The sequence below is a fragment of the Pogona vitticeps genome, chromosome 7, assembly GCF_051106095.1.
Source record: "Pogona vitticeps strain Pit_001003342236 chromosome 7, PviZW2.1, whole genome shotgun sequence".
NCBI classification, from domain to species: domain Eukaryota; kingdom Metazoa; phylum Chordata; class Lepidosauria; order Squamata; family Agamidae; genus Pogona; species Pogona vitticeps.
Genome location: NC_135789.1, coordinates 6,233,310 through 6,259,723, shown reverse-complemented (window position 1 = coordinate 6,259,723; position 26,414 = coordinate 6,233,310). Strand labels below are relative to the sequence as shown.

General features: G+C 49.5%; 1 protein-coding gene across 2 annotated transcripts in view; it reads right to left on the bottom strand.

The window, feature by feature from the left end:
* The window catches only part of PLCH2 (phospholipase C eta 2), a 111,490-nt gene that overhangs the window by 39,789 nt on the left and 45,287 nt on the right, over window positions 1-26,414 (bottom strand). For both annotated transcript variants that reach the window (XM_072977661.2, XM_078379106.1), the window contains one exon: window positions 6,964-7,119. In XM_072977661.2, the coding sequence (XP_072833762.2) occupies window positions 6,964-7,119 (156 nt within the window). The remainder of the gene's footprint in view (window positions 1-6,963; window positions 7,120-26,414) is intronic.

The window sequence follows — 26,414 nt, the reverse complement described above, 5'->3', positions numbered from 1 at the left end:
AAAAAAAACTGCCCAGCACTTAAACGCTTCTCTGAAATCCATGAACTATGGCTCACTGCAGGCCTGGCAAGCTGTCAAGTTCTCAGGCCTTCCTTCCTTCCTCTGGAGACATTTCAGTCTTCGGTCCCTGCAGACCATTCAAGCTTTGCAGCTCAAGTCAAGAAACATTACAAATTACAAAGAGAATCTGTCAAAGTTGGTTTCAAAGCTCAAGCGACAACAGCCTCGTTTTTACCAGCTCTGCAACTTCAGACTGGATGTTGAGCCTCCCTTCGTATAAAGGCAACTAAAAATGAGATTTCCTCTCACTCAGAAAACGAGCATGTCAGCAACGGTGGTTGTAAAGCTAGCATTTTCTCAGACACCCTTCCGTCTATGCATTTATTCTGATATGATTTCCAGAGGGGTGGCTCTGTTAATCTATCACTCCAAGAAAACAATGTGTCTTGTAATATTGTCAGGATGAGCATGTTTTATAGGACACATGTTTTCATGGACTGCCCAGCTACTCTTTGTTAATAACCACTGTTAAAGTAGTGATCAACACTTATGACACATTGGTGCTGGTGACTCCTGTGTCAGAGGGCTGAGGAATCCATTCCAGAATTTAATCCAGACTTTCTAGTAGCTGTCCAAGGTAGCAAACCCTATCTCTCAATTGATTTAGCCTCAAGAGGCCAACTGTTGATGGGGTGGTGGAACTGATTATGAATGAGCAGGAAGGTCTGTAATTCAGTGGTGCAGAGCACCTGCTTTATGGCCAAAAGATGCCAGGATTAATCCTTGGTATTCCCTGATACAGCTCGAAAAGCGCCCCTAGAGATTTGCTGCCCATGAGAGCAGACAATCCTGAAGCAGATAAACCACCCATCTGATACAGAATGGTGTAGTGAGCCTGGGGCTCAAAGCCTCTGGAATTTCTGAGCATACATCATCCTCTCCTCCTCCTAGGTTCCAAACTACCCCACCCCCCAGGCTTGGTATATTGTTGTGAGCTATCCCTCTTGCAGTGTAAGGTCTCTGAGGATGGTTTGGTCTTGAATGGGCAATTAAGAGCCATTAACTTTACAGAAGACCTGTTCCTCGTGGACTATCTGCATTTATTTAAACTTCAGCTATGCAGAGCATCTGGTTATAGGGACAGTCATGACAAGCACCTACAACTTCAAATTTATCACTGCATCATTGCTGACAGAGGGTAGCTTCCTCTTTCCCAGTGGCTTCCTGTGGCCCTTTCACAACCTTTAGCATCAACAACTGGTTGTAAACTTGTGGTGCAACGATTAAACAGCAATACTGCAGTGAAGACTCTGCTCACCACCAATCCTTAGCTTAGGTAGTTGACTGGAGGTTAACTCAACCTTCAATCCTTCTGAGGTTGGTAAACTGAGTACCCAGCTTGCTGGGGGTGGCAATGTATTGCCTGCATAACTAAATTGTAAACCACCCATAGAATGGTTACTTTAAACAGTATATAAGTAGTACACTGTAAATTCCCATTTTAGGATCTGGATAGCAAAATGAGAGAAACAGGACCAGCAGCTACAGTACAAAAGGCCACAGCCTACCATCCTCTGTAATGATTTTCATAGAAAAGACTCTGAAGTAGAAAATTCATTGGAATGACTTATTAGCTAGCCTTCGACTAACAGCAAGGGGCCTTGGATGTCCGAAGCACACGGATTTAAGCAAAAGGTTTGGGCGCCTCAGAGGTTGCTCCTTCCCCTGCAAGCCTGCGAGATACGTTACGCAATTCCAACAAGAGGCACACAGAATGTAGGTTGGCCATCAAGGGAGCATCCAAGGAACATGTAGAAGCAGTAATCCACTGTGACATTCCCCCCTTCCCCGCTCAAACGTGGGCACTCAAGCAAAGCACCGATGCACCGAGCTTGATTTCAAAGATAACCAACTTTCTCTCTCTCTCTTTCTCTCTTCATTTCTTAAGTACCAAAGCCAAAACAAGAAAAGAGAACACAAAGGATATGAACGCCTATTCCCCTAGCAAGAGGAGATTACAACGTGCATGCCAGAATGTGAGTGGGTTACGCTTGTTTTCCTTTTTCTAAACCTTAGGAAATTCAGGTTTCTTTCTTTCTTACCATGAATGGTCTCTTTTGTTGGAAAGGACTGGACAACTGTGGGGCCTGGGGGCTCCGTCCATGGTCATCATCAGGCCCCAGTGTGGGAATCGAACCCCCAACCTCTGGCTCCGCAGCCATTGAGCTATCCGTGATCACATCCCAACTCAACAGCAAAGAACGGACAATGTGAGCCAGTGTCACCCCTCACAGATAATTTTCAAATCTCATCCTCAGCTACCATTCACTGCATGGTCATTAAAAAAAAGAAATCTAAATCTGCTCTAAATGCAGAGAGATTCTTGTTCTAGGAGAAAACAGAGTAAAAGATGAAAAGAAAAATAAGGGTTGGAGGAGAGAAGAATAGCGGCACGTATGGAAAAACACATGTCAGTTCCTCTGCGGGAGGCATATAACCAAGAAAGCCAGCCACATCAGGTGAGATTGGATGGACAGAGTTATCTCCATAGATGAGAGCCCAACTGAGTCACAACAGGCAGCGATGCTTCCCTCCCTTGCTTTCATTCCCCTTTCATTCATGAATACAGGCCTGAAAAATCTTTTTATTCATCAAAGAACTTGGGTAGAAAGATAAAGCAGGGAATGGCATTAAAAGCAGAAGGGATTTTAAAGCAAGAATGAGTGCAATTAGCCAGAGTATCTGCTCACACTGGGCTGCTCCAGAAGGACCCTGTTTTCCTCATGAAGAACACAGGAAGCTGTCTTATACGGAATCGACCCCCTCCAGAGGTTCCCAACCTTGGGTAAACCCAGATGTTCTGTGATTGCAACTCCCAGAAGCCTTCACTACCAGCGGTTTCTGGGAAACCCTGATTTAGTCTAACGCTGCATGTTCAGACTAGCAGTGGCCTTGCGGGATTTCAGGATGGATGCTTTTCTCCTTGGCCCTGCCTGTAGATGCAGGGAACTGAACCTGGACACTTCTGCACGCAAAGTGTGCACTCACCCACTGAGCTATAGCCCTTTCCTGGGGGAGAAAACACAACCCATCAAGATTCTAGTCCTCATGATTCTCAGTCCAGGCCTGATTTGAACACGAATGGAAGAAGCTGCCTCACACCAGGCTGGACCTTTGGACCCTTTCCCCCAGTTATTGGCACCTCCAGTTCTCTCCTAGCCCTACCTGGAGATGGCAAGAATTCCCTGGTGGTCTCCCATCTTGGTATGTAACAGACCCAACACTGCTTAAATTCTGAAACCAAAGGAGAGCAAGCGCCCAGGGTGGTCACAGAGTCTGGCACCTCTGAATGGATTCAGGTGATTGATCAGCCTCAGTCAGAATGAGAGGAAAGCTTGACAGCACCAGGTAGTAAATCCATATAAATTAACAATTCAACATACTCTCCCATCATGTTTTGGAGCAGGCCGGTCCTTCATTTCATAGAAACAGAGAGTCATGGGGTGGGAAGAGGGCCTCAAAGGCCATCGAGGCCAACCCCCTGCTCAGGGCAGGGATCCAAATCAAAGCAGATCAGACAGAAGGTGGTCTCATTTTCTCTGGAATGCCTCCAGCGTTGGAGCGCTCACCACCTCTCGAGGTCATGGGTTCCACTGTGTCTTGGCCCTTTGGTGTGACAATAACCATCATGATCGGGGGTAAGGAAGGAAGTTCCTCTTTCTTGGGATATTTCAAGACTTCCAGAATTGTCTTTTAAACACACACTCAACCTCCCTGCCACCCCATGCAGGCTTAAGGGCACCAAAGCACTTGGGCAACCAATTCATGGAAGCCGGCACGTAGTGAGAGGGCCAGACTGGTCTCTGAGCGATCCCAGTTCTACTTCTCACAGAGCTAGGAAGACTTTGGTCTAGTTACGCTCTTTCACCCTGACGGAACTGCTCCATGGATAAAGTGAGAAGACCTTTAGCTCATTGTGGGGGGGAAAGACATGATAATAAATATAGCTGAGACGTAAATTAGAATCAATTTTGCATAAGCCTCTGCCTGCAAATGCATGCAGATGTTTTTGATTATTTGGTTAGAACAGAAGAGAACAGAAAAGGAGGGGAAAAGAAAAGAAGAAAAAGTCTTCCTTCCTCTAACCAATGATTGCAAAGATGCTGAAATAACTGAAATTTAGTAGCCAATTAACTTTTATGCCATCAATATTCCATGCATGCAAAATAACCGTAAATGTTTTAGGCTAAGCTGTATTTATGTTCTGGCTGTGTTGCATTGATCTCTCTGTCCCTCCTGACACCTTCGTCAGCTCCCCTGCTGCAAAATTTCTGGCCGCGCGCCAGGGCAGAATGATTTACTAGCCCCTCTCTGTGGTCCGTTTATGGGTCTGAAACATACAAGGCAGGAGTGCGTGCTCAGGATGTCTGAGGAACCCAGGCACCGCTCATCCGCACCAGCCGCCGTTCCAAGCCTGCCGCAGTCGTGCTTAATAATGTAGGAGGTGCTGGACTGGGGGAAAAAAGGTTTTGCGCGGCGTGGTTGGCAACGCTGCCAGAAAGGGAGAGGTGCGAAGTGGGCCATTGAAAAGGTGACTTGGGGACCTTCAGTGGACATGGATCATGGTCTACCTTCTATCCAAACCAGCTGGGCTGAGATCAGCCACAAATCTTGTTAGAAAAGACTTTACTGATTCACCAAAAGGCAGCCTTCTCTTTGCTTTTCAGCAATAAAACAAAATAAAATAGCAAAACAATATATCACTTCTGCTCTACCTGTTATTTCCAACATGTTCCTAATGCACAGAAGCCCATCAAAAACTCCCAGTCACTGTGGGTTCTCTGAAGGGAGTTCATCTTGCAAGTCACTTCTCATCTGTTCTCCCTCCCAAATCAACCCTCGTATACACAATTGTCAGTCTCTCATTCACAGCTGACGTCAGCTGTTGTTCCCCCCAAAGATCACTTATGGGAAAGTAATATTAATGGTTCAGCATGGGAGGGGGGAAAATAAAACAAGTTCTCTTTGCATCGCTTGCACCTCTGACAGCGGGTGCGGAAAAACAATGGGCAATCTGGGTGGACGACATAATATTTATCATGTTTAAGGGGATCTGTCAAAGTCCTATTAATGTTCTGAACTCCTGGGGCCTTTACAGAGCAAAAAACTGTGAGAGGGGCGATCAGTCAGGACCACATGTGATCACACACCCAGCTTTTGGTGCAGCAAAAAGCCTTTCTAATAAGAAAGAAGAGGGATGAGTGTCCCAAATAATCAAGGGAAGGTCTCTGGATTCTTGCATAAAGTGGCCTAGCTGAATAGGGTCCCAATTATTACAAAGAGCCCGATAGGAAGGAGGGTACCTATCCATAAGAGGAGGGGAATAGGCAGCACCCCTCAGAGTAGGACTCATCCACTTGAATCCAGAGATCTGCCTTGAACGCCTCATGCACAGGGATACAGCAATTTGCATTGTGTGAGCGGCAGCGTATTTCTGGACCTCAGTGATGATTCTAGTGTATTTCAGATCAAAAACATCTTTTGTTCTTTCAGGGGGTGGTTTTTTTTTTTATTAAACCCAATGGCCATTCTAATGTCCCCGTCATGGAAGAAATTGGGGTTTCTCCTGAACAGAGGCCATTCTGATTTGACAAAACACACCCCAAGGTGTTTGTTGACTTAATATATCACAGTTGTTGTCTGTCTGTGCCAACAGGTCATTTCTGAATTATGGAGACCCTAACAGGGTTTTCAAGGTGTGTAGGATGGCCAAGGAGTAGTTTACTTTTGCTGCTTGCCAGTGAATTTCTGTGGCTGGGTGGGGATTTGAACCCAGGTTTCCTGAGTCCTAGTGTGTCACCACTCAGGCTCTCACATCACACTGGGACAAAATAAGTACATTCCCAGAAATTATTGATTTCACTATATTATAAGGGGGAATAAAATCCCTATACAGTGGTGCCTTGCCACTGCCATTTATGCCACGGCACTTACACTGGTGTGTACATAAGCAATAAGATTCTGGCTGATATGTTTTAAGGAATCAGCTGCATCAACAGTCATGCAATAGAAGGAGCTCTGAAGAACATAAGCTTCCCTTTGCATAAAATATAAACAAGGGAAAAGAAACCTACCTAGGAACAGAAATGCCAGAACCTGACACAAACAAGAGGCTTCCCCAGAGTAGCTGCCTTTTTCCAACCTCAGCTGCTCTTTAGAGGCAACGGGGAACTGTGTGGGTGTTTGTGTTTACAAACAAAAGCACACTGGATCTCTAAAAATACAATTTGATTCATCAAAGTACGACTCAGTCGCTAATAGAATGAGTCACACTAATGGGAAAAGCCATCCACCGTGTATGCAAAGCAACCAACCAGAGTCTCCACCTTGATAATTGTGTGGTGCTGCAGAAAACCTGCTCAGAGTGCCTTGCTTGCGAAACAGCAGCCGGACTTTTACTGGGATTTTAATCTAGAGAAGGGGAAATCACATAAGCCGCAGCAGCTAATTGTAGCTAATTGACCAGGTGTCTGCTGCATGCCTGGTTGTTAATTTGCTACAGTTTGCCACAGTGACATATTCTTTAATATAATAATATAATAATCCTAGAATTCAGAGCTGAAAGGGACCCTAAGGATCATCAAGTCCAGCCCCTGTCAAGGAGGCCCAGTGGGGAATTGAACTCAGGATCTCTGCAGTCACATGCCTTAACCACAGAACTATCCAGCAGTTCACAGACTCCAGAGTAAAATCCCACAAGGATTCTGGCCATCAAAGGCTAAGAGGAAATGCAGTGTTTCTCTTTTTTTCCTCGAGCATAATTTAAATTTGAGTCTAGTTTTTAGACAAAACTCATGGCATTTTGGAACTGCTCCGGTGGGTTGTGCCCTTTTGCCAAGGTCTCCACTGAATCAACAATATTTGAGAAAGAAGAGGAGAATAATATTTTTTTAAAAAAATCACCTTCTTGAGATCTTGCTTCTGGCCAAGTTTCCCGGATGAAAGGGTGGTAACTGTAAAATTATTGGGGTCTTCGCAGTCACGGATCTTGGATTCCTTGATCAAGGTGTCCAGCTTCTTCTTTGCTATGTTTTCCACCCGCTTCCGGTTGGAAGAGGCCTATGAGCAGGGAAAGTGGGGGGATCAGACAAAGAGCGGAGGGAGGAACTTTGGCTTCACTAACTATAGCCCAACAATGACTGAAGCATTAAAAAGAGAAGGAAATAAATAGGAAGTAACTTAACAGCAACAATAAAAAAATGCCCCACCTTTGTTCTAAACAGATTATTATGCTATCTCATGCTAATACTAGACTGGCAATCTCATGGGACATATCCACACGAGAAGCAGAAATGTTGGTTTTATACCAGTGTAATAGTTGCGCCTTCGTCTGAAACAATCAAGTGAGTTCTAATTTGCTGGAAAATGCTGAGTGTTCTTTTCTGTTTGAGATTCAATGTCTTCCCTCCCCAAGGAAGGACTGTTAAATTGGTTTGGGTTTGCATTGCAAAGACAACTCATATTTTGCTACATTACACCTCAAACCATCATTCTACTTGCTTTGCTACAATGGTGTAATATCTTCTCCATGCTGAGACATATGTTTTTGAATGCTCTTGAACTAAACAAACTCACTTGGAAAGGTGCCTTAATTTTACTACAAATAATCACAGATGAGTGGAATTGCTAAACAGCGGGAAACCATCTACAAAGTTATTTTATGTAACTGGGGGTAAAAAATAAAAGAAGAAAACAAAAGAAAATTAGAAAAATGTGGGGGAGCTACTATTAACAACAACATGGTTTTGTTACCAAGCCAGCATGATTTCTCCTTGAGATCGCTAGCATCAAGATAAATTTTCAAAAACCAAGGATGAAGGAATACGTCAAGAATTTTGGAGTCCTCCCTTTCTTACCAAAAACCACTAGTTTTGACAGTCGGATGTTTGTCTGTTGGAGGACTTTCCCTTGTTTAAAAAATGGCAGTCATCAATGCGGGCTATAGCATTAATTCTCGGGTGCAAAGCAGCTGTCATCCTATAATGTGAGCAGCCACTATGGTTTTTAAAAGCCTTTTTTTTTATTTAAGGATAAGGAATTTTTAGCAGAAGAGAGGTAGATGGGATAGTAATGAGGTAAGTGCTTGCTAAACCCTTTGATATAGTTAGGCATCCTTCAGTCTCGAAAGACTATGGTAGCGTGCTCTGTGTGGAGGACTTGGAACAGCGTCTAGTGTGGCTGAGGAGGCCAATTCGAGAGTGACAATCCCTTCCACACTGAAGACAAATCCAATCTGTCCCCTGTCCAGCTCCCTGGTTTTGCTGCTTTTGTGATTTCCTCTTTGCCTCGGCCTGCTGGGCAAGGGTCGCTTCAAATTGGGAGAGGCCACGATGCAGTGCCTGCCTCCAGGCTGAACGCTCAGATGTCAGGGTTTCCCATCTGTTGAGGTCTATTCCTAAGGCCTTCAGATCTCGCTTGCAGACGTCCTTGTATCGCAGCTGTGGTCTCCCTCTGGGGCGATTTCCCTGCACTAATTCTCCATACAGGAGGTCCTTTGGAATCCGACCATCAGCCATTCTCACGACGTGCCCAAGCCAACGTAGACGTCGCTGTTTCAGCAATGTATTCATGCTGAAAATTCCAGCTCGTTCTAGGACTACTCTGTTTGGGACTTTGTCCTGCCAGGTGATGCCAAAAATCCGTCGGAGGCAACGTATATGGAACGTGTTCAGCTTCCTCTCCTGCCGTGCACAAAGGGTCCAGGACTCGCTGCAGTACAGGAGTGTGCTTAGGACACAGGCTCTATAGACTTGGATCTTTGTATGTGTCGTCAGCTTCTTATTGAGCCATACTCTCTTTGTGAGTCTAGAGAACATGGTGGCTGCTTTGCCAATGCGTTTATCCAGCTCGACATCCAGAGAGAGGGTGTCAGAGATGGTTGAGCCAAGGTACACAAAGTCATGAACAACCTCCAATTCTTGTGTAGAGATGGTAATGGAAGGAGGTGAGTCCACGCCCTGGCCCATGACTTGTGTTTTCTTCAGGCTGGTTGTTAGTCCAAAGTCTTGGCAGGCCTTGCTGAAACGATTCATGAGTTGTTGGAGGTCTTCAGCAGAGTGGGCAACGATGGCTGCATCATCTGCGAAGAGGAAGTCCCGCATGCATTTCAGTTGGACTTTGGTCTTCGCTCTCAATCTGGAGAGATTAAAGAGCTTTCCGTCTGATCTAGTCCGGAGATAGACACCCTCGGTTGCAGTTCCAAAGGCATGCTTCAGCATGACAGCAAAAAAGATCCCAAAAAGTGTTGGTGCGAGGACACAGCCCTGTTTCACTCCGCTTCGGATGTCAAAGGGGTCTGATGTTGAGCCGTCAAAAACTACAGTGCCTTTCATTCCCTCATGGAAAGATCTGATGATGTTAAGGAGACGAGGTGGACATCCAATCTTGGGAAGTATTTTAAAAAGGCCATCCCTGCTAACCAGATCAAATGCTTTTGTAAGGTCTATGAAGGCCACTAAGAGCGGCTGTTGTTGTTCCCTGCATTTCTCCTGCAGCTGTCGGAGGGAGAATACCATGTCAGTGGTGGATCTATTAGCTCGAAATCCGCACTGTGATTCTGGATAGACTCTGTCTGCAAGCACCTGGAGCCTCTTCAGAACAACACGGGCAAGCAGCTTCCCTACAACGCTAAGAAGAGAGATACCACGGTAGTTATTGCAGTCACCCCTGTCTCCTTTGTTCTTGTACAATGTGACAATGTTTGCATCCTTCATGTCCTGTGGTACTCCACCTTCCCTCCAGCAGAGACAAAAGATTTCGTACAGTTCAGTGGTGATGATCTCCTTACAGCATTTCAGCACTTCAGCAGGGATGTTATCCTTTCCAGGTGCCTTGCCGGAGGCGAGGGAGTCCAAGGCCGCTTTTATTTCTGCTAGGGTTGGTTCGCTGTCCAGCTCTTCCAAGACAGGTAGGCACTCAATGTTATTTAATGCTTCTTCGGTTACTACATTCTCTCTGGAATATAGCTCAGAGTAGTGCTGTACCCAGCGTTCCATCTGCTGTGCTCGGTCCTGGATGAGCACACCTGTAGCAGACTTCAAGGGAGCAGATTTCTTCTGTATTGGACCTAAGGCCTGCTTGATACCGTCATACATTCCTTTGATGTTACCTGTGTCCGCTGCTAACTGTATATGAGAGCTGAGCTGGAGCCAATAGTCGTTGGAGCATCTCCTGGCAGCCTGTTGGACTTGGCTGCGAGCAGCTCGAAGAGCTTGCAAGTTGTACTCGCTAGGACAGGCTTTGTATGCTGCTAGTGCTCTTCTCTTAACCTCGATGGCTGGCATTAACTCCTCTGAATGGGCTTCGAACCAGTCAGCCACCTTTTGGGTCTTCTTGCCAAAGGTGGACAAGGCGGTGTTATAGACAATGTTCTTGAAGTGTTCCCATCGTTCAGGTGCATTTGCAGTAGCCGGACCTGGAAGGGCTTCCTCAAGTGCTTGGGCAAATTCTTTCACTTTTCTTTGATCGCGAGTCTTGCTGATGTCAATACGTGGTCTTCCTTCCTTTTTCGTGTGATATACTCTCTTTGTTCGCAGTTTTACTCTACTACACACCAGGGAGTGATCAGTATCACAATCAGCACTCTGGTAACTGCGTGTGATCGTAATACTAGGAAGGCTGGAACGTCTAGTGAGGATTAGATCGAGCTGATGCCAATGCTTGGATCTTGGATGTCTCCAGGAAACTCTGTGTTGCAGCTTCGTGTTAAAGAACGTGTTGCTGACGCAAAGACCATAATGGCAGCAAAGCTCCAGCAAGCGCTGGCCATTTTCATTCATCTTTCCAATGCCAAAGCGACCTAGACAAGTGGGCCAAGAATTATGATCAGCACCAACTCTAGCGTTAAAGTCTCCAAGAATGAACAGTGCCTCTCTTTCAGGGACTTTTTTGATAGCAGCTGCCAGATCGTCATAGAATTTGTCTTTCACTTCTGGAGTGGATGACAGTGTTGGTGCATATGCACTAATGAGGGTTACTGGTCCTGCTGATGAGTGGAGCTGCAGAGACAGGATTCTTTCACTCCCCACAGTAGGTGGAACAATGCATCTCAGGAGAGTATTTCTGACTGCAAAGCCAACACCATATTCCCTGGTCTCATTCGATGGTTTTCCCTGCCAGAAGAATGAGAAGTTTTTTTCCTTGACAGATCCCGAGTCTGGCAATCTTGTCTCTTGCAGGGCAACAATGTCCATCTGTAGTCTACTCAGTTCCATGTCAATGACAGCTGTCTTGCGCACATCGTCTATTTCTTGCAGGTCATTAGGAAAGCCGTAGTCAGGAAAGCCAGGGGTCATTGTCCGTACATTCCAGGTGCCCAGCTTTAGGGCAGGCGTTTTCTTACGATTGTTGCATGGTGCACAGTTATCGATCTGCTTGTCGGGTTTGACCCTAAACCCCACGCACCCCGTGAAGTTAACAGACCGTGGCGAGGTAGCACCTTACTGGCTGGGGGCTGCCCAGCTTAAGGCGGGCGGTATCTACCTGGTGAGGTGTAATGACCTCTCCCACCGTCAGAAGTAGCCCCTGGCGTCATGCTCTACGCCAATTGAGCAAGGACTTATAACCGGTAACTGCTACTTCCCGTGTTGTTTCGACGCTGTATGCGAGGCTGGAGTGTCCTCTCCAGAGCACGAAGCCTGGGTAAAATAGTATGGAGGATAGGCTGTTACCCAAGCAGAAAATCCCCCCTCTCCACGTCACTGAAATTGTCCAGTGGAAAGGCAAGAGCCAGTACAATTGGTTCCAGTGACGTCGCAGGAGTTGGCGGAATGATATAAACTGCCTCCGGGACTCCGGCTCCGGATTTTGCCTCGAGGTTATCTCCTGAAGCCCTTTCCATAAGTGGATATAGCCACAAGGCAGTGGAGGTTTGAAGTCGGAGTTTTCCTTCTCCTAGATGGGCTGCCTTCCAGGGCTGACGAGCCCCACCTACCCGGCCTCCTCTCTAGTAGTGTGGAGGTGTTCTATGTTTGTTGTCATTCCAATGTATCAAATTTCGGTAAAGATAGGATTTGTAGATTTAGCACGCCATTTGACACGCTCTCCTGCTCAGCCTCCTTCAAAGCTAAAACTCCACCTTCCCACAGGCCATGCATATCTACCATGTTAAGGACGGAGATGGGATCGTAGATAGGAGTATTTGACAGTTTCGCGCGCCGTTAGGCGCGCGGTCCTGGGAAGTCCCAATTTAACCATGCGGTGGGGGGTGGGGACAGAGAGAATAAGCCAGAAAAGCCCATAAAGCCAGTACCTCGGCTTCCTTCCTAGACAAAACTTCCTGAGGAAATGGAGGGAGCTCTCCTGGGAAGTCCCAATTTAACCATGCGGTGGGGGGTGGGGACAGAGAGAATAAGCCAGAAAAGCCCATAAAGCCAGTACCTCGGCTTCCTTCCTAGACAAAACTTCCTGAGGAAATGGAGGGAGCTCTCCTGGGAAGTCCCAATTTAACCATGCGGTGGGGGGTGGGGACAGAGAGAATAAGCCAGAAAAGCCCATAAAGCCAGTACCTCGGCTTCCTTCCTAGACAAAACTTCCTGAGGAAATGGAGGGAGCTCTCCTGGGAAGTCCCAATTTAACCATGCGGTGGGGGGTGGGGACAGAGAGAATAAGCCAGAAAAGCCCATAAAGCCAGTACCTCGGCTTCCTTCCTAGACAAAACTTCCTGAGGAAATGGAGGGAGCTCTCCTGGGAGTCCCAATTTAACCATGCGGTGGGGGGTGGGGACAGAGAGAATAAGCCAGAAAAGCCCATAAAGCCAGTACCTCGGCTTCCTTCCTAGACAAAACTTCCTGAGGAAATGGAGGGAGCTCTCCTGGGAAGTCCCAATTTAACCATGCGGTGGGGGGTGGGGACAGAGAGAATAAGCCAGAAAAGCCCATAAAGCCAGTACCTCGGCTTCCTTCCTAGACAAAACTTCCTGAGGAAATGGAGGGAGCTCTCCTGGGAAGTCCCAATTTAACCATGCGGTGGGGGGTGGGGACAGAGAGAATAAGCCAGAAAAGCCCATAAAGCCAGTACCTCGGCTTCCTTCCTAGACAAAACTTCCTGAGGAAATGGAGGGAGCTCTCCTGGGAAGTCCCAATTTAACCATGCGGTGGGGGGTGGGGACAGAGAGAATAAGCCAGAAAAGCCCATAAAGCCAGTACCTCGGCTTCCTTCCTAGACAAAACTTCCTGAGGAAATGGAGGGGAGCTCTCCTGGGAAGTCCCAATTTAACCATGCGGTGGGGGGGTGGGGACAGAGAGAATAAGCCAGAAAAGCCCATAAAGCCAGTACCTCGGCTTCCTTCCTAGACAAAACTTCCTGAGGAAATGGAGGGAGCTCTCCTGGGGAGTCCCAATTTAACCATGCGGTGGGGGGTGGGGACAGAGAGAATAAGCCAGAAAAGCCCATAAAGCCAGTACCTCGGCTTCCTTCCTAGACAAAACTTCCTGAGGAAATGGAGGGAGCTCTCCTGGGAAGTCCCAATTTAACCATGCGGTGGGGGGTGGGGACAGAGAGAATAAGCCAGAAAAGCCCATAAAGCCAGTACCTCGGCTTCCTTCCTAGACAAAACTTCCTGAGGAAATGGAGGGAGCTCTCCTGGGAAGTCCCAATTTAACCATGCGGTGGGGGGTGGGGACAGAGAGAATAAGCCAGAAAAGCCCATAAAGCCAGTACCTCGGCTTCCTTCCTAGACAAAACTTCCTGAGGAAATGGAGGGAGCTCTCCTGGGAAGTCCCAATTTAACCATGCGGTGGGGGGTGGGGACAGAGAGAATAAGCCAGAAAAGCCCATAAAGCCAGTACCTCGGCTTCCTTCCTAGACAAAACTTCCTGAGGAAATGGAGGGAGCTCTCCTGGGAAGTCCCAATTTAACCATGCGGTGGGGGGTGGGGACAGAGAGAATAAGCCAGAAAAGCCCATAAAGCCAGTACCTCGGCTTCCTTCCTAGACAAAACTTCCTGAGGAAATGGAGGGAGCTCTCCTGGGAAGTCCCAATTTAACCATGCGGTGGGGGGTGGGGACAGAGAGAATAAGCCAGAAAAGCCCATAAAGCCAGTACCTCGGCTTCCTTCCTAGACAAAACTTCCTGAGGAAATGGAGGGAGCTCTCCTGGGAAGTCCCAATTTAACCATGCGGTGGGGGGTGGGGACAGAGAGAATAAGCCAGAAAAGCCCATAAAGCCAGTACCTCGGCTTCCTTCCTAGACAAAACTTCCTGAGGAAATGGAGGGAGCTCTCCTGGGAAGTCCCAATTTAACCATGCGGTGGGGGGTGGGGACAGAGAGAATAAGCCAGAAAAGCCCATAAAGCCAGTACCTCGGCTTCCTTCCTAGACAAAACTTCCTGAGGAAATGGAGGGAGCTCTCCTGGGAAGTCCCAATTTAACCATGCGGTGGGGGGTGGGGACAGAGAGAATAAGCCAGAAAAGCCCATAAAGCCAGTACCTCGGCTTCCTTCCTAGACAAAACTTCCTGAGGAAATGGAGGGAGCTCTCCTGGGAAGTCCCAATTTAACCATGCGGTGGGGGGTGGGGACAGAGAGAATAAGCCAGAAAAGCCCATAAAGCCAGTACCTCGGCTTCCTTCCTAGACAAAACTTCCTGAGGAAATGGAGGGAGCTCTCCTGGGAAGTCCCAATTTAACCATGCGGTGGGGGGTGGGGACAGAGAGAATAAGCCAGAAAAGCCCATAAAGCCAGTACCTCGGCTTCCTTCCTAGACAAAACTTCCTGAGGAAATGGAGGGAGCTCTCCTGGGAAGTCCCAATTTAACCATGCGGTGGGGGGTGGGGACAGAGAGAATAAGCCAGAAAAGCCCATAAAGCCAGTACCTCGGCTTCCTTCCTAGACAAAACTTCCTGAGGAAATGGAGGGAGCTCTCCTGGGAAGTCCCAATTTAACCATGCGGTGGGGGGTGGGGACAGAGAGAATAAGCCAGAAAAGCCCATAAAGCCAGTACCTCGGCTTCCTTCCTAGACAAAACTTCCTGAGGAAATGGAGGGAGCTCTCCTGGGAAGTCCCAATTTAACCATGCGGTGGGGGGTGGGGACAGAGAGAATAAGCCAGAAAAGCCCATAAAGCCAGTACCTCGGCTTCCTTCCTAGACAAAACTTCCTGAGGAAATGGAGGGAGCTCTCCTGGGAAGTCCCAATTTAACCATGCGGTGGGGGGTGGGGACAGAGAGAATAAGCCAGAAAAGCCCATAAAGCCAGTACCCCAGAAAAGCCCATAAAGCCAGTACCTCGGCTTCCTTCCTAGACAAAACTTCCTGAGGAAATGGAGGGAGCTCTCCTGGGAAGTCCCAATTTAACCATGCGGTGGGGGGTGGGGACAGAGAGAATAAGCCAGAAAAGCCCATAAAGCCAGTACCTCGGCTTCCTTCCTAGACAAAACTTCCTGAGGAAATGGAGGGAGCTCTCCTGGGAAGTCCCAATTTAACCATGCGGTGGGGGGTGGGGACAGAGAGAATAAGCCAGAAAAGCCCATAAAGCCAGTACCTCGGCTTCCTTCCTAGACAAAACTTCCTGAGGAAATGGAGGGAGCTCTCCTGGGAGTCCCAATTTAACCATGCGGTGGGGGGTGGGGACAGAGAGAATAAGCCAGAAAAGCCCATAAAGCCAGTACCTCGGCTTCCTTCCTAGACAAAACTTCCTGAGGAAATGGAGGGAGCTCTCCTGGGAAGTCCCAATTTAACCATGCGGTGGGGGGTGGGGACAGAGAGAATAAGCCAGAAAAGCCCATAAAGCCAGTACCTCGGCTTCCTTCCTAGACAAAACTTCCTGAGGAAATGGAGGGAGCTCTCCTGGGAAGTCCCAATTTAACCATGCGGTGGGGGGTGGGGACAGAGAGAATAAGCCAGAAAAGCCCATAAAGCCAGTACCTCGGCTTCCTTCCTAGACAAAACTTCCTGAGGAAATGGAGGGAGCTCTCCTGGGGAAGTCCCAATTTAACCATGCGGTGGGGGTGGGGACAGAGAGAATAAGCCAGAAAAGCCCATAAAGCCAGTACCTCGGCTTCCTTCCTAGACAAAACTTCCTGAGGAAATGGAGGGAGCTCTCCTGGGAAGTCCCAATTTAACCATGCGGTGGGGGGTGGGGACAGAGAGAATAAGCCAGAAAAGCCCATAAAGCCAGTACCTCGGCTTCCTTCCTAGACAAAACTTCCTGAGGAAATGGAGGGAGCTCTCCTGGAAGTCCCAATTTAACCATGCGGTGGGGGGTGGGGACAGAGAGAATAAGCCAGAAAAGCCCATAAAGCCAGTACCTCGGCTTCCTTCCTAGACAAAACTTCCTGAGGAAATGGAGGGAGCTCTCCTGGGAAGTCCCAATTTAACCATGCGGTGGGGGGTGGGGACAGAGAGAATAAGCCAGAAAAGCCCATAAAGCCAGTACCTCGGCTTCCTTCCTAGACAAAACTTCCTGAGGAAATGGAGGGAGCTCTCCTGGGAAGTCCCAATTTAACCATGCGGTGGGGGGTGGGGACAGAGAGAATAAGCCAGAAAAGCCCATAAAGCCAGTACCTCGGCTTCCTTCCTAGACAAAACTTCCTGAGGAAATGGAGGGAGCTCTCCTGGGAAGTCCCAATTTAACCATGCGGTGGGGGGTGGGGACAGAGAGAATAAGCCAGAAAAGCCCATAAAGCCCAGTACCTCGGCTTCCTTCCTAGACAAAACTTCCTGAGGAAATGGAGGGAGCTCTCCTGGGAAGTCCCAATTTAACCATGCGGTGGGGGGTGGGGACAGAGAGAATAAGCCAGAAAAGCCCATAAAGCCAGTACCTCGGCTTCCTTCCTAGACAAAACTTCCTGAGGAAATGGAGGGAGCTCTCCTGGGAAGTCCCAATTTAACCATGCGGTGGGGGGTGGGGACAGAGAGAATAAGCCAGAAAAGCCCATAAAGCCAGTACCTCGGCTTCCTTCCTAGACAAAACTTCCTGAGGAAATGGAGGGAGCTCTCCTGGGAAGTCCCAATTTAACCATGCGGTGGGGGGTGGGGACAGAGAGAATAAGCCAGAAAAGCCCATAAAGCCAGTACCTCGGCTTCCTTCCTAGACAAAACTTCCTGAGGAAATGGAGGGAGCTCTCCTGGGAAGTCCCAATTTAACCATGCGGTGGGGGGTGGGGACAGAGAGAATAAGCCAGAAAAGCCCATAAAGCCAGTACCTCGGCTTCCTTCCTAGACAAAACTTCCTGAGGAAATGGAGGGAGCTCTCCTGGGAGGTCCCAATTTAACCATGCGGTGGGGGGTGGGGACAGAGAGAATAAGCCAGAAAAGCCCATAAAGCCAGTACCTCGGCTTCCTTCCTAGACAAAACTTCCTGAGGAAATGGAGGGAGCTCTCCTGGGAAGTCCCAATTTAACCATGCGGTGGGGGGTGGGGACAGAGAGAATAAGCCAGAAAAGCCCATAAAGCCAGTACCTCGGCTTCCTTCCTAGACAAAACTTCCTGAGGAAATGGAGGGAGCTCTCCTGGGAAGTCCCAATTTAACCATGCGGTGGGGGGTGGGGACAGAGAGAATAAGCCAGAAAAGCCCATAAAGCCAGTACCTCGGCTTCCTTCCTAGACAAAACTTCCTGAGGAAATGGAGGGAGCTCTCCTGGGAAGTCCCAATTTAACCATGCGGTGGGGGGTGGGGACAGAGAGAATAAGCCAGAAAAGCCCATAAAGCCAGTACCTCGGCTTCCTTCCTAGACAAAACTTCCTGAGGAAATGGAGGGAGCTCTCCTGGGAAGTCCCAATTTAACCATGCGGTGGGGGGTGGGGACAGAGAGAATAAGCCAGAAAAGCCCATAAAGCCAGTACCTCGGCTTCCTTCCTAGACAAAACTTCCTGAGGAAATGGAGGGAGCTCTCCTGGGAAGTCCCAATTTAACCATGCGGTGGGGGGTGGGGACAGAGAGAATAAGCCAGAAAAGCCCATAAAGCCAGTACCTCGGCTTCCTTCCTAGACAAAACTTCCTGAGGAAATGGAGGGAGCTCTCCTGGGAAGTCCCAATTTAACCATGCGGTGGGGGGTGGGGACAGAGAGAATAAGCCAGAAAAGCCCATAAAGCCAGTACCTCGGCTTCCTTCCTAGACAAAACTTCCTGAGGAAATGGAGGGAGCTCTCCTGGGAAGTCCCAATTTAACCATGCGGTTGGGGGGTGGGGACAGAGAGAATAAGCCAGAAAAGCCCATAAAGCCAGTACCTCGGCTTCCTTCCTAGACAAAACTTCCTGAGGAAATGGAGGGAGCTCTCCTGGGAGTCCCAATTTAACCATGCGGTGGGGGGTGGGGACAGAGAGAATAAGCCAGAAAAGCCCATAAAGCCAGTACCTCGGCTTCCTTCCTAGACAAAACTTCCTGAGGAAATGGAGGGAGCTCTCCTGGGGAAGTCCCAATTTAACCATGCGGTGGGGGGTGGGGACAGAGAGAATAAGCCAGAAAAGCCCATAAAGCCAGTACCTCGGCTTCCTTCCTAGACAAAACTTCCTGAGGAAATGGAGGGAGCTCTCCTGGGAAGTCCCAATTTAACCATGCGGTGGGGGGTGGGGACAGAGAGAATAAGCCAGAAAAGCCCATAAAGCCAGTACCTCGGCTTCCTTCCTAGACAAAACTTCCTGAGGAAATGGAGGGAGCTCTCCTGGGAAGTCCCAATTTAACCATGCGGTGGGGGGTGGGGGACAGAGAGAATAAGCCAGAAAAGCCCATAAAGCCAGTACCTCGGCTTCCTTCCTAGACAAAACTTCCTGAGGAAATGGAGGGAGCTCTCCTGGGAAGTCCCAATTTAACCATGCGGTGGGGGGTGGGGACAGAGAGAATAAGCCAGAAAAGCCCATAAAGCCAGTACCTCGGCTTCCTTCCTAGACAAAACTTCCTGAGGAAATGGAGGGAGCTCTCCTGGGAAGTCCCAATTTAACCATGCGGTGGGGGGTGGGGACAGAGAGAATAAGCCAGAAAAGCCCATAAAGCCAGTACCTCGGCTTCCTTCCTAGACAAAACTTCCTGAGGAAATGGAGGGAGCTCTCCTGGGAAGTCCCAATTTAACCATGCGGTGGGGGGTGGGGACAGAGAGAATAAGCCAGAAAAGCCCATAAAGCCAGTACCTCGGCTTCCTTCCTAGACAAAACTTCCTGAGGAAATGGAGGGAGCTCTCCTGGGAAGTCCCAATTTAACCATGCGGTGGGGGGTGGGGACAGAGAGAATAAGCCAGAAAAGCCCATAAAGCCAGTACCTCGGCTTCCTTCCTAGACAAAACTTCCTGAGGAAATGGAGGGAGCTCTCCTGGGAAGTCCCAATTTAACCATGCGGTGGGGGGTGGGGACAGAGAGAATAAGCCAGAAAAGCCCATAAAGCCAGTACCTCGGCTTCCTTCCTAGACAAAACTTCCTGAGGAAATGGAGGGAGCTCTCCTGGGAAGTCCCAATTTAACCATGCGGTGGGGGGTGGGGACAGAGAGAATAAGCCAGAAAAGCCCATAAAGCCAGTACCTCGGCTTCCTTCCTAGACAAAACTTCCTGAGGAAATGGAGGGAGCTCTCCTGGGAAGTCCCAATTTAACCATGCGGTGGGGGGTGGGGACAGAGAGAATAAGCCAGAAAAGCCCATAAAGCCAGTACCTCGGCTTCCTTCCTAGACAAAACTTCCTGAGGAAATGGAGGGAGCTCTCCTGGGAAGTCCCAATTTAACCATGCGGTGGGGGGTGGGGACAGAGAGAATAAGCCAGAAAAGCCCATAAAGCCAGTACCTCGGCTTCCTTCCTAGACAAAACTTCCTGAGGAAATGGAGGGAGCTCTCCTGGGAAGTCCCAATTTAACCATGCGGTGGGGGGTGGGGACAGAGAGAATAAGCCAGAAAAGCCCATAAAGCCAGTACCTCGGCTTCCTTCCTAGACAAAACTTCCTGAGGAAATGGAGGGAGCTCTCCTGGGAAGTCCCAATTTAACCATGCGGTGGGGGGTGGGGACAGAGAGAATAAGCCAGAAAAGCCCATAAAGCCAGTACCTCGGCTTCCTTCCTAGACAAAACTTCCTGAGGAAATGGAGGGAGCTCTCCTGGGAAGTCCCAATTTAACCATGCGGTGGGGGGTGGGGACAGAGAGAATAAGCCAGAAAAGCCCATAAAGCCAGTACCTCGGCTTCCTTCCTAGACAAAACTTCCTGAGGAAATGGAGGGAGCTCTCCTGGGAAGTCCCAATTTAACCATGCGGTGGGGGGTGGGGACAGAGAGAATAAGCCAGAAAAGCCCATAAAGCCAGTACCTCGGCTTCCTTCCTAGACAAAACTTCCTGAGGAAATGGAGGGAGCTCTCCTGGGAAGTCCCAATTTAACCATGCGGTGGGGGGTGGGGACAGAGAGAATAAGCCAGAAAAGCCCATAAAGCCAGTACCTCGGCTTCCTTCCTAGACAAAACTTCCTGAGGAAATGGAGGGAGCTCTCCTGGGAAGTCCCAATTTAACCATGCGGTGGGGGGTGGGGACAGAGAGAATAAGCCAGAAAAGCCCATAAAGCCAGTACCTCGGCTTCCTTCCTAGACAAAACTTCCTGAGGAAATGGAGGGAGCTCTCCTGGGAAGTCCCAATTTAACCATGCGGTGGGGGGTGGGGACAGAGAGAATAAGCCAGAAAAGCCCATAAAGCCAGTACCTCGGCTTCCTTCCTAGACAAAACTTCCTGAGGAAATGGAGGGAGCTCTCCTGGGAAGTCCCAATTTAACCATGCGGTGGGGGGTGGGGACAGAGAGAATAAGCCAGAAAAGCCCATAAAGCCAGTACCTCGGCTTCCTTCCTAGACAAAACTTCCTGAGGAAATGGAGGGAGCTCTCCTGGGAAGTCCCAATTTAACCATGCGGTGGGGGGTGGGGACAGAGAGAATAAGCCAGAAAAGCCCATAAAGCCAGTACCTCGGCTTCCTTCCTAGACAAAACTTCCTGAGGAAATGGAGGGAGCTCTCCTGGGAAGTCCCAATTTAACCATGCGGTGGGGGGTGGGGACAGAGAGAATAAGCCAGAAAAGCCCATAAAGCCAGTACCTCGGCTTCCTTCCTAGACAAAACTTCCTGAGGAAATGGAGGGAGCTCTCCTGGGAAGTCCCAATTTAACCATGCGGTGGGGGGTGGGGACAGAGAGAATAAGCCAGAAAAGCCCATAAAGCCAGTACCTCGGCTTCCTTCCTAGACAAAACTTCCTGAGGAAATGGAGGGAGCTCTCCTGGGAAGTCCCAATTTAACCATGCGGTGGGGGGTGGGGACAGAGAGAATAAGCCAGAAAAGCCCATAAAGCCAGTACCTCGGCTTCCTTCCTAGACAAAACTTCCTGAGGAAATGGAGGGAGCTCTCCTGGGAAGTCCCAATTTAACCATGCGGTGGGGGGTGGGGACAGAGAGAATAAGCCAGAAAAGCCCATAAAGCCAGTACCTCGGCTTCCTTCCTAGACAAAACTTCCTGAGGAAATGGAGGGAGCTCTCCTGGGAAGTCCCAATTTAACCATGCGGTGGGGGGTGGGGACAGAGAGAATAAGCCAGAAAAGCCCATAAAGCCAGTACCTCGGCTTCCTTCCTAGACAAAACTTCCTGAGGAAATGGAGGGAGCTCTCCTGGGAAGTCCCAATTTAACCATGCGGTGGGGGGTGGGGACAGAGAGAATAAGCCAGAAAAGCCCATAAAGCCAGTACCTCGGCTTCCTTCCTAGACAAAACTTCCTGAGGAAATGGAGGGAGCTCTCCTGGGAAGTCCCAATTTAACCATGCGGTGGGGGGTGGGGACAGAGAGAATAAGCCAGAAAAGCCCATAAAGCCAGTACCTCGGCTTCCTTCCTAGACAAAACTTCCTGAGGAAATGGAGGGAGCTCTCCTGGGAAGTCCCAATTTAACCATGCGGTGGGGGGTGGGGACAGAGAGAATAAGCCAGAAAAGCCCATAAAGCCAGTACCTCGGCTTCCTTCCTAGACAAAACTTCCTGAGGAAATGGAGGGAGCTCTCCTGGGAAGTCCCAATTTAACCATGCGGTGGGGGGTGGGGACAGAGAGAATAAGCCAGAAAAGCCCATAAAGCCAGTACCTCGGCTTCCTTCCTAGACAAAACTTCCTGAGGAAATGGAGGGAGCTCTCCTGGGAAGTCCCAATTTAACCATGCGGTGGGGGGTGGGGACAGAGAGAATAAGCCAGAAAAGCCCATAAAGCCAGTACCTCGGCTTCCTTCCTAGACAAAACTTCCTGAGGAAATGGAGGGAGCTCTCCTGGGAAGTCCCAATTTAACCATGCGGTGGGGGGTGGGGACAGAGAGAATAAGCCAGAAAAGCCCATAAAGCCAGTACCTCGGCTTCCTTCCTAGACAAAACTTCCTGAGGAAATGGAGGGAGCTCTCCTGGGAAGTCCCAATTTAACCATGCGGTGGGGGGTGGGGACAGAGAGAATAAGCCAGAAAAGCCCATAAAGCCAGTACCTCGGCTTCCTTCCTAGACAAAACTTCCTGAGGAAATGGAGGGAGCTCTCCTGGGAAGTCCCAATTTAACCATGCGGTGGGGGGTGGGGACAGAGAGAATAAGCCAGAAAAGCCCATAAAGCCAGTACCTCGGCTTCCTTCCTAGACAAAACTTCCTGAGGAAATGGAGGGAGCTCTCCTGGGAAGTCCCAATTTAACCATGCGGTGGGGGGTGGGGACAGAGAGAATAAGCCAGAAAAGCCCATAAAGCCAGTACCTCGGCTTCCTTCCTAGACAAAACTTCCTGAGGAAATGGAGGGAGCTCTCCTGGGAAGTCCCAATTTAACCATGCGGTGGGGGGTGGGGACAGAGAGAATAAGCCAGAAAAGCCCATAAAGCCAGTACCTCGGCTTCCTTCCTAGACAAAACTTCCTGAGGAAATGGAGGGAGCTCTCCTGGGAAGTCCCAATTTAACCATGCGGTGGGGGGTGGGGACAGAGAGAATAAGCCAGAAAAGCCCATAAAGCCAGTACCTCGGCTTCCTTCCTAGACAAAACTTCCTGAGGAAATGGAGGGAGCTCTCCTGGGAAGTCCCAATTTAACCATGCGGTGGGGGGTGGGGACAGAGAGAATAAGCCAGAAAAGCCCATAAAGCCAGTACCTCGGCTTCCTTCCTAGACAAAACTTCCTGAGGAAATGGAGGGAGCTCTCCTGGGAAGTCCCAATTTAACCATGCGGTGGGGGGTGGGGACAGAGAGAATAAGCCAGAAAAGCCCATAAAGCCAGTACCTCGGCTTCCTTCCTAGACAAAACTTCCTGAGGAAATGGAGGGAGCTCTCCTGGGAAGTCCCAATTTAACCATGCGGTGGGGGGTGGGGACAGAGAGAATAAGCCAGAAAAGCCCATAAAGCCAGTACCTCGGCTTCCTTCCTAGACAAAACTTCCTGAGGAAATGGAGGGAGCTCTCCTGGGAAGTCCCAATTTAACCATGCGGTGGGGGGTGGGGACAGAGAGAATAAGCCAGAAAAGCCCATAAAGCCAGTACCTCGGCTTCCTTCCTAGACAAAACTTCCTGAGGAAATGGAGGGAGCTCTCCTGGGAAGTCCCAATTTAACCATGCGGTGGGGGGTGGGGACAGAGAGAATAAGCCAGAAAAGCCCATAAAGCCAGTACCTCGGCTTCCTTCCTAGACAAAACTTCCTGAGGAAATGGAGGGAGCTCTCCTGGGAAGTCCCAATTTAACCATGCGGTGGGGGGTGGGGACAGAGAGAATAAGCCAGAAAAGCCCATAAAGCCAGTACCTCGGCTTCCTTCCTAGACAAAACTTCCTGAGGAAATGGAGGGAGCTCTCCTGGGAAGTCCCAATTTAACCATGCGGTGGGGGGTGGGGACAGAGAGAATAAGCCAGAAAAGCCCATAAAGCCAGTACCTCGGCTTCCTTCCTAGACAAAACTTCCTGAGGAAATGGAGGGAGCTCTCCTGGGAAGTCCCAATTTAACCATGCGGTGGGGGGTGGGGACAGAGAGAATAAGCCAGAAAAGCCCATAAAGCCAGTACCTCGGCTTCCTTCCTAGACAAAACTTCCTGAGGAAATGGAGGGAGCTCTCCTGGGAAGTCCCAATTTAACCATGCGGTGGGGGGTGGGGACAGAGAGAATAAGCCAGAAAAGCCCATAAAGCCAGTACCTCGGCTTCCTTCCTAGACAAAACTTCCTGAGGAAATGGAGGGAGCTCTCCTGGGAAGTCCCAATTTAACCATGCGGTGGGGGGTGGGGACAGAGAGAATAAGCCAGAAAAGCCCATAAAGCCAGTACCTCGGCTTCCTTCCTAGACAAAACTTCCTGAGGAAATGGAGGGAGCTCTCCTGGGAAGTCCCAATTTAACCATGCGGTGGGGGGTGGGGACAGAGAGAATAAGCCAGAAAAGCCCATAAAGCCAGTACCTCGGCTTCCTTCCTAGACAAAACTTCCTGAGGAAATGGAGGGAGCTCTCCTGGGAAGTCCCAATTTAACCATGCGGTGGGGGGTGGGGACAGAGAGAATAAGCCAGAAAAGCCCATAAAGCCAGTACCTCGGCTTCCTTCCTAGACAAAACTTCCTGAGGAAATGGAGGGAGCTCTCCTGGGAAGTCCCAATTTAACCATGCGGTGGGGGGTGGGGACAGAGAGAATAAGCCAGAAAAGCCCATAAAGCCAGTACCTCGGCTTCCTTCCTAGACAAAACTTCCTGAGGAAATGGAGGGAGCTCTCCTGGGAAGTCCCAATTTAACCATGCGGTGGGGGGTGGGGACAGAGAGAATAAGCCAGAAAAGCCCATAAAGCCAGTACCTCGGCTTCCTTCCTAGACAAAACTTCCTGAGGAAATGGAGGGAGCTCTCCTGGGAAGTCCCAATTTAACCATGCGGTGGGGGGTGGGGACAGAGAGAATAAGCCAGAAAAGCCCATAAAGCCAGTACCTCGGCTTCCTTCCTAGACAAAACTTCCTGAGGAAATGGAGGGAGCTCTCCTGGGAAGTCCCAATTTAACCATGCGGTGGGGGGTGGGGACAGAGAGAATAAGCCAGAAAAGCCCATAAAGCCAGTACCTCGGCTTCCTTCCTAGACAAAACTTCCTGAGGAAATGGAGGGAGCTCTCCTGGGAAGTCCCAATTTAACCATGCGGTGGGGGGTGGGGACAGAGAGAATAAGCCAGAAAAGCCCATAAAGCCAGTACCTCGGCTTCCTTCCTAGACAAAACTTCCTGAGGAAATGGAGGGAGCTCTCCTGGGAAGTCCCAATTTAACCATGCGGTGGGGGGTGGGGACAGAGAGAATAAGCCAGAAAAGCCCATAAAGCCAGTACCTCGGCTTCCTTCCTAGACAAAACTTCCTGAGGAAATGGAGGGAGCTCTCCTGGGAAGTCCCAATTTAACCATGCGGTGGGGGGTGGGGACAGAGAGAATAAGCCAGAAAAGCCCATAAAGCCAGTACCTCGGCTTCCTTCCTAGACAAAACTTCCTGAGGAAATGGAGGGAGCTCTCCTGGGAAGTCCCAATTTAACCATGCGGTGGGGGGTGGGGACAGAGAGAATAAGCCAGAAAAGCCCATAAAGCCAGTACCTCGGCTTCCTTCCTAGACAAAACTTCCTGAGGAAATGGAGGGAGCTCTCCTGGGAAGTCCCAATTTAACCATGCGGTGGGGGGTGGGGACAGAGAGAATAAGCCAGAAAAGCCCATAAAGCCAGTACCTCGGCTTCCTTCCTAGACAAAACTTCCTGAGGAAATGGAGGGAGCTCTCCTGGGAAGTCCCAATTTAACCATGCGGTGGGGGGTGGGGACAGAGAGAATAAGCCAGAAAAGCCCATAAAGCCAGTACCTCGGCTTCCTTCCTAGACAAAACTTCCTGAGGAAATGGAGGGAGCTCTCCTGGGAAGTCCCAATTTAACCATGCGGTGGGGGGTGGGGACAGAGAGAATAAGCCAGAAAAGCCCATAAAGCCAGTACCTCGGCTTCCTTCCTAGACAAAACTTCCTGAGGAAATGGAGGGAGCTCTCCTGGGAAGTCCCAATTTAACCATGCGGTGGGGGGTGGGGACAGAGAGAATAAGCCAGAAAAGCCCATAAAGCCAGTACCTCGGCTTCCTTCCTAGACAAAACTTCCTGAGGAAATGGAGGGAGCTCTCCTGGGAAGTCCCAATTTAACCATGCGGTGGGGGGTGGGGACAGAGAGAATAAGCCAGAAAAGCCCATAAAGCCAGTACCTCGGCTTCCTTCCTAGACAAAACTTCCTGAGGAAATGGAGGGAGCTCTCCTGGGAAGTCCCAATTTAACCATGCGGTGGGGGGTGGGGACAGAGAGAATAAGCCAGAAAAGCCCATAAAGCCAGTACCTCGGCTTCCTTCCTAGACAAAACTTCCTGAGGAAATGGAGGGAGCTCTCCTGGGAAGTCCCAATTTAACCATGCGGTGGGGGGTGGGGACAGAGAGAATAAGCCAGAAAAGCCCATAAAGCCA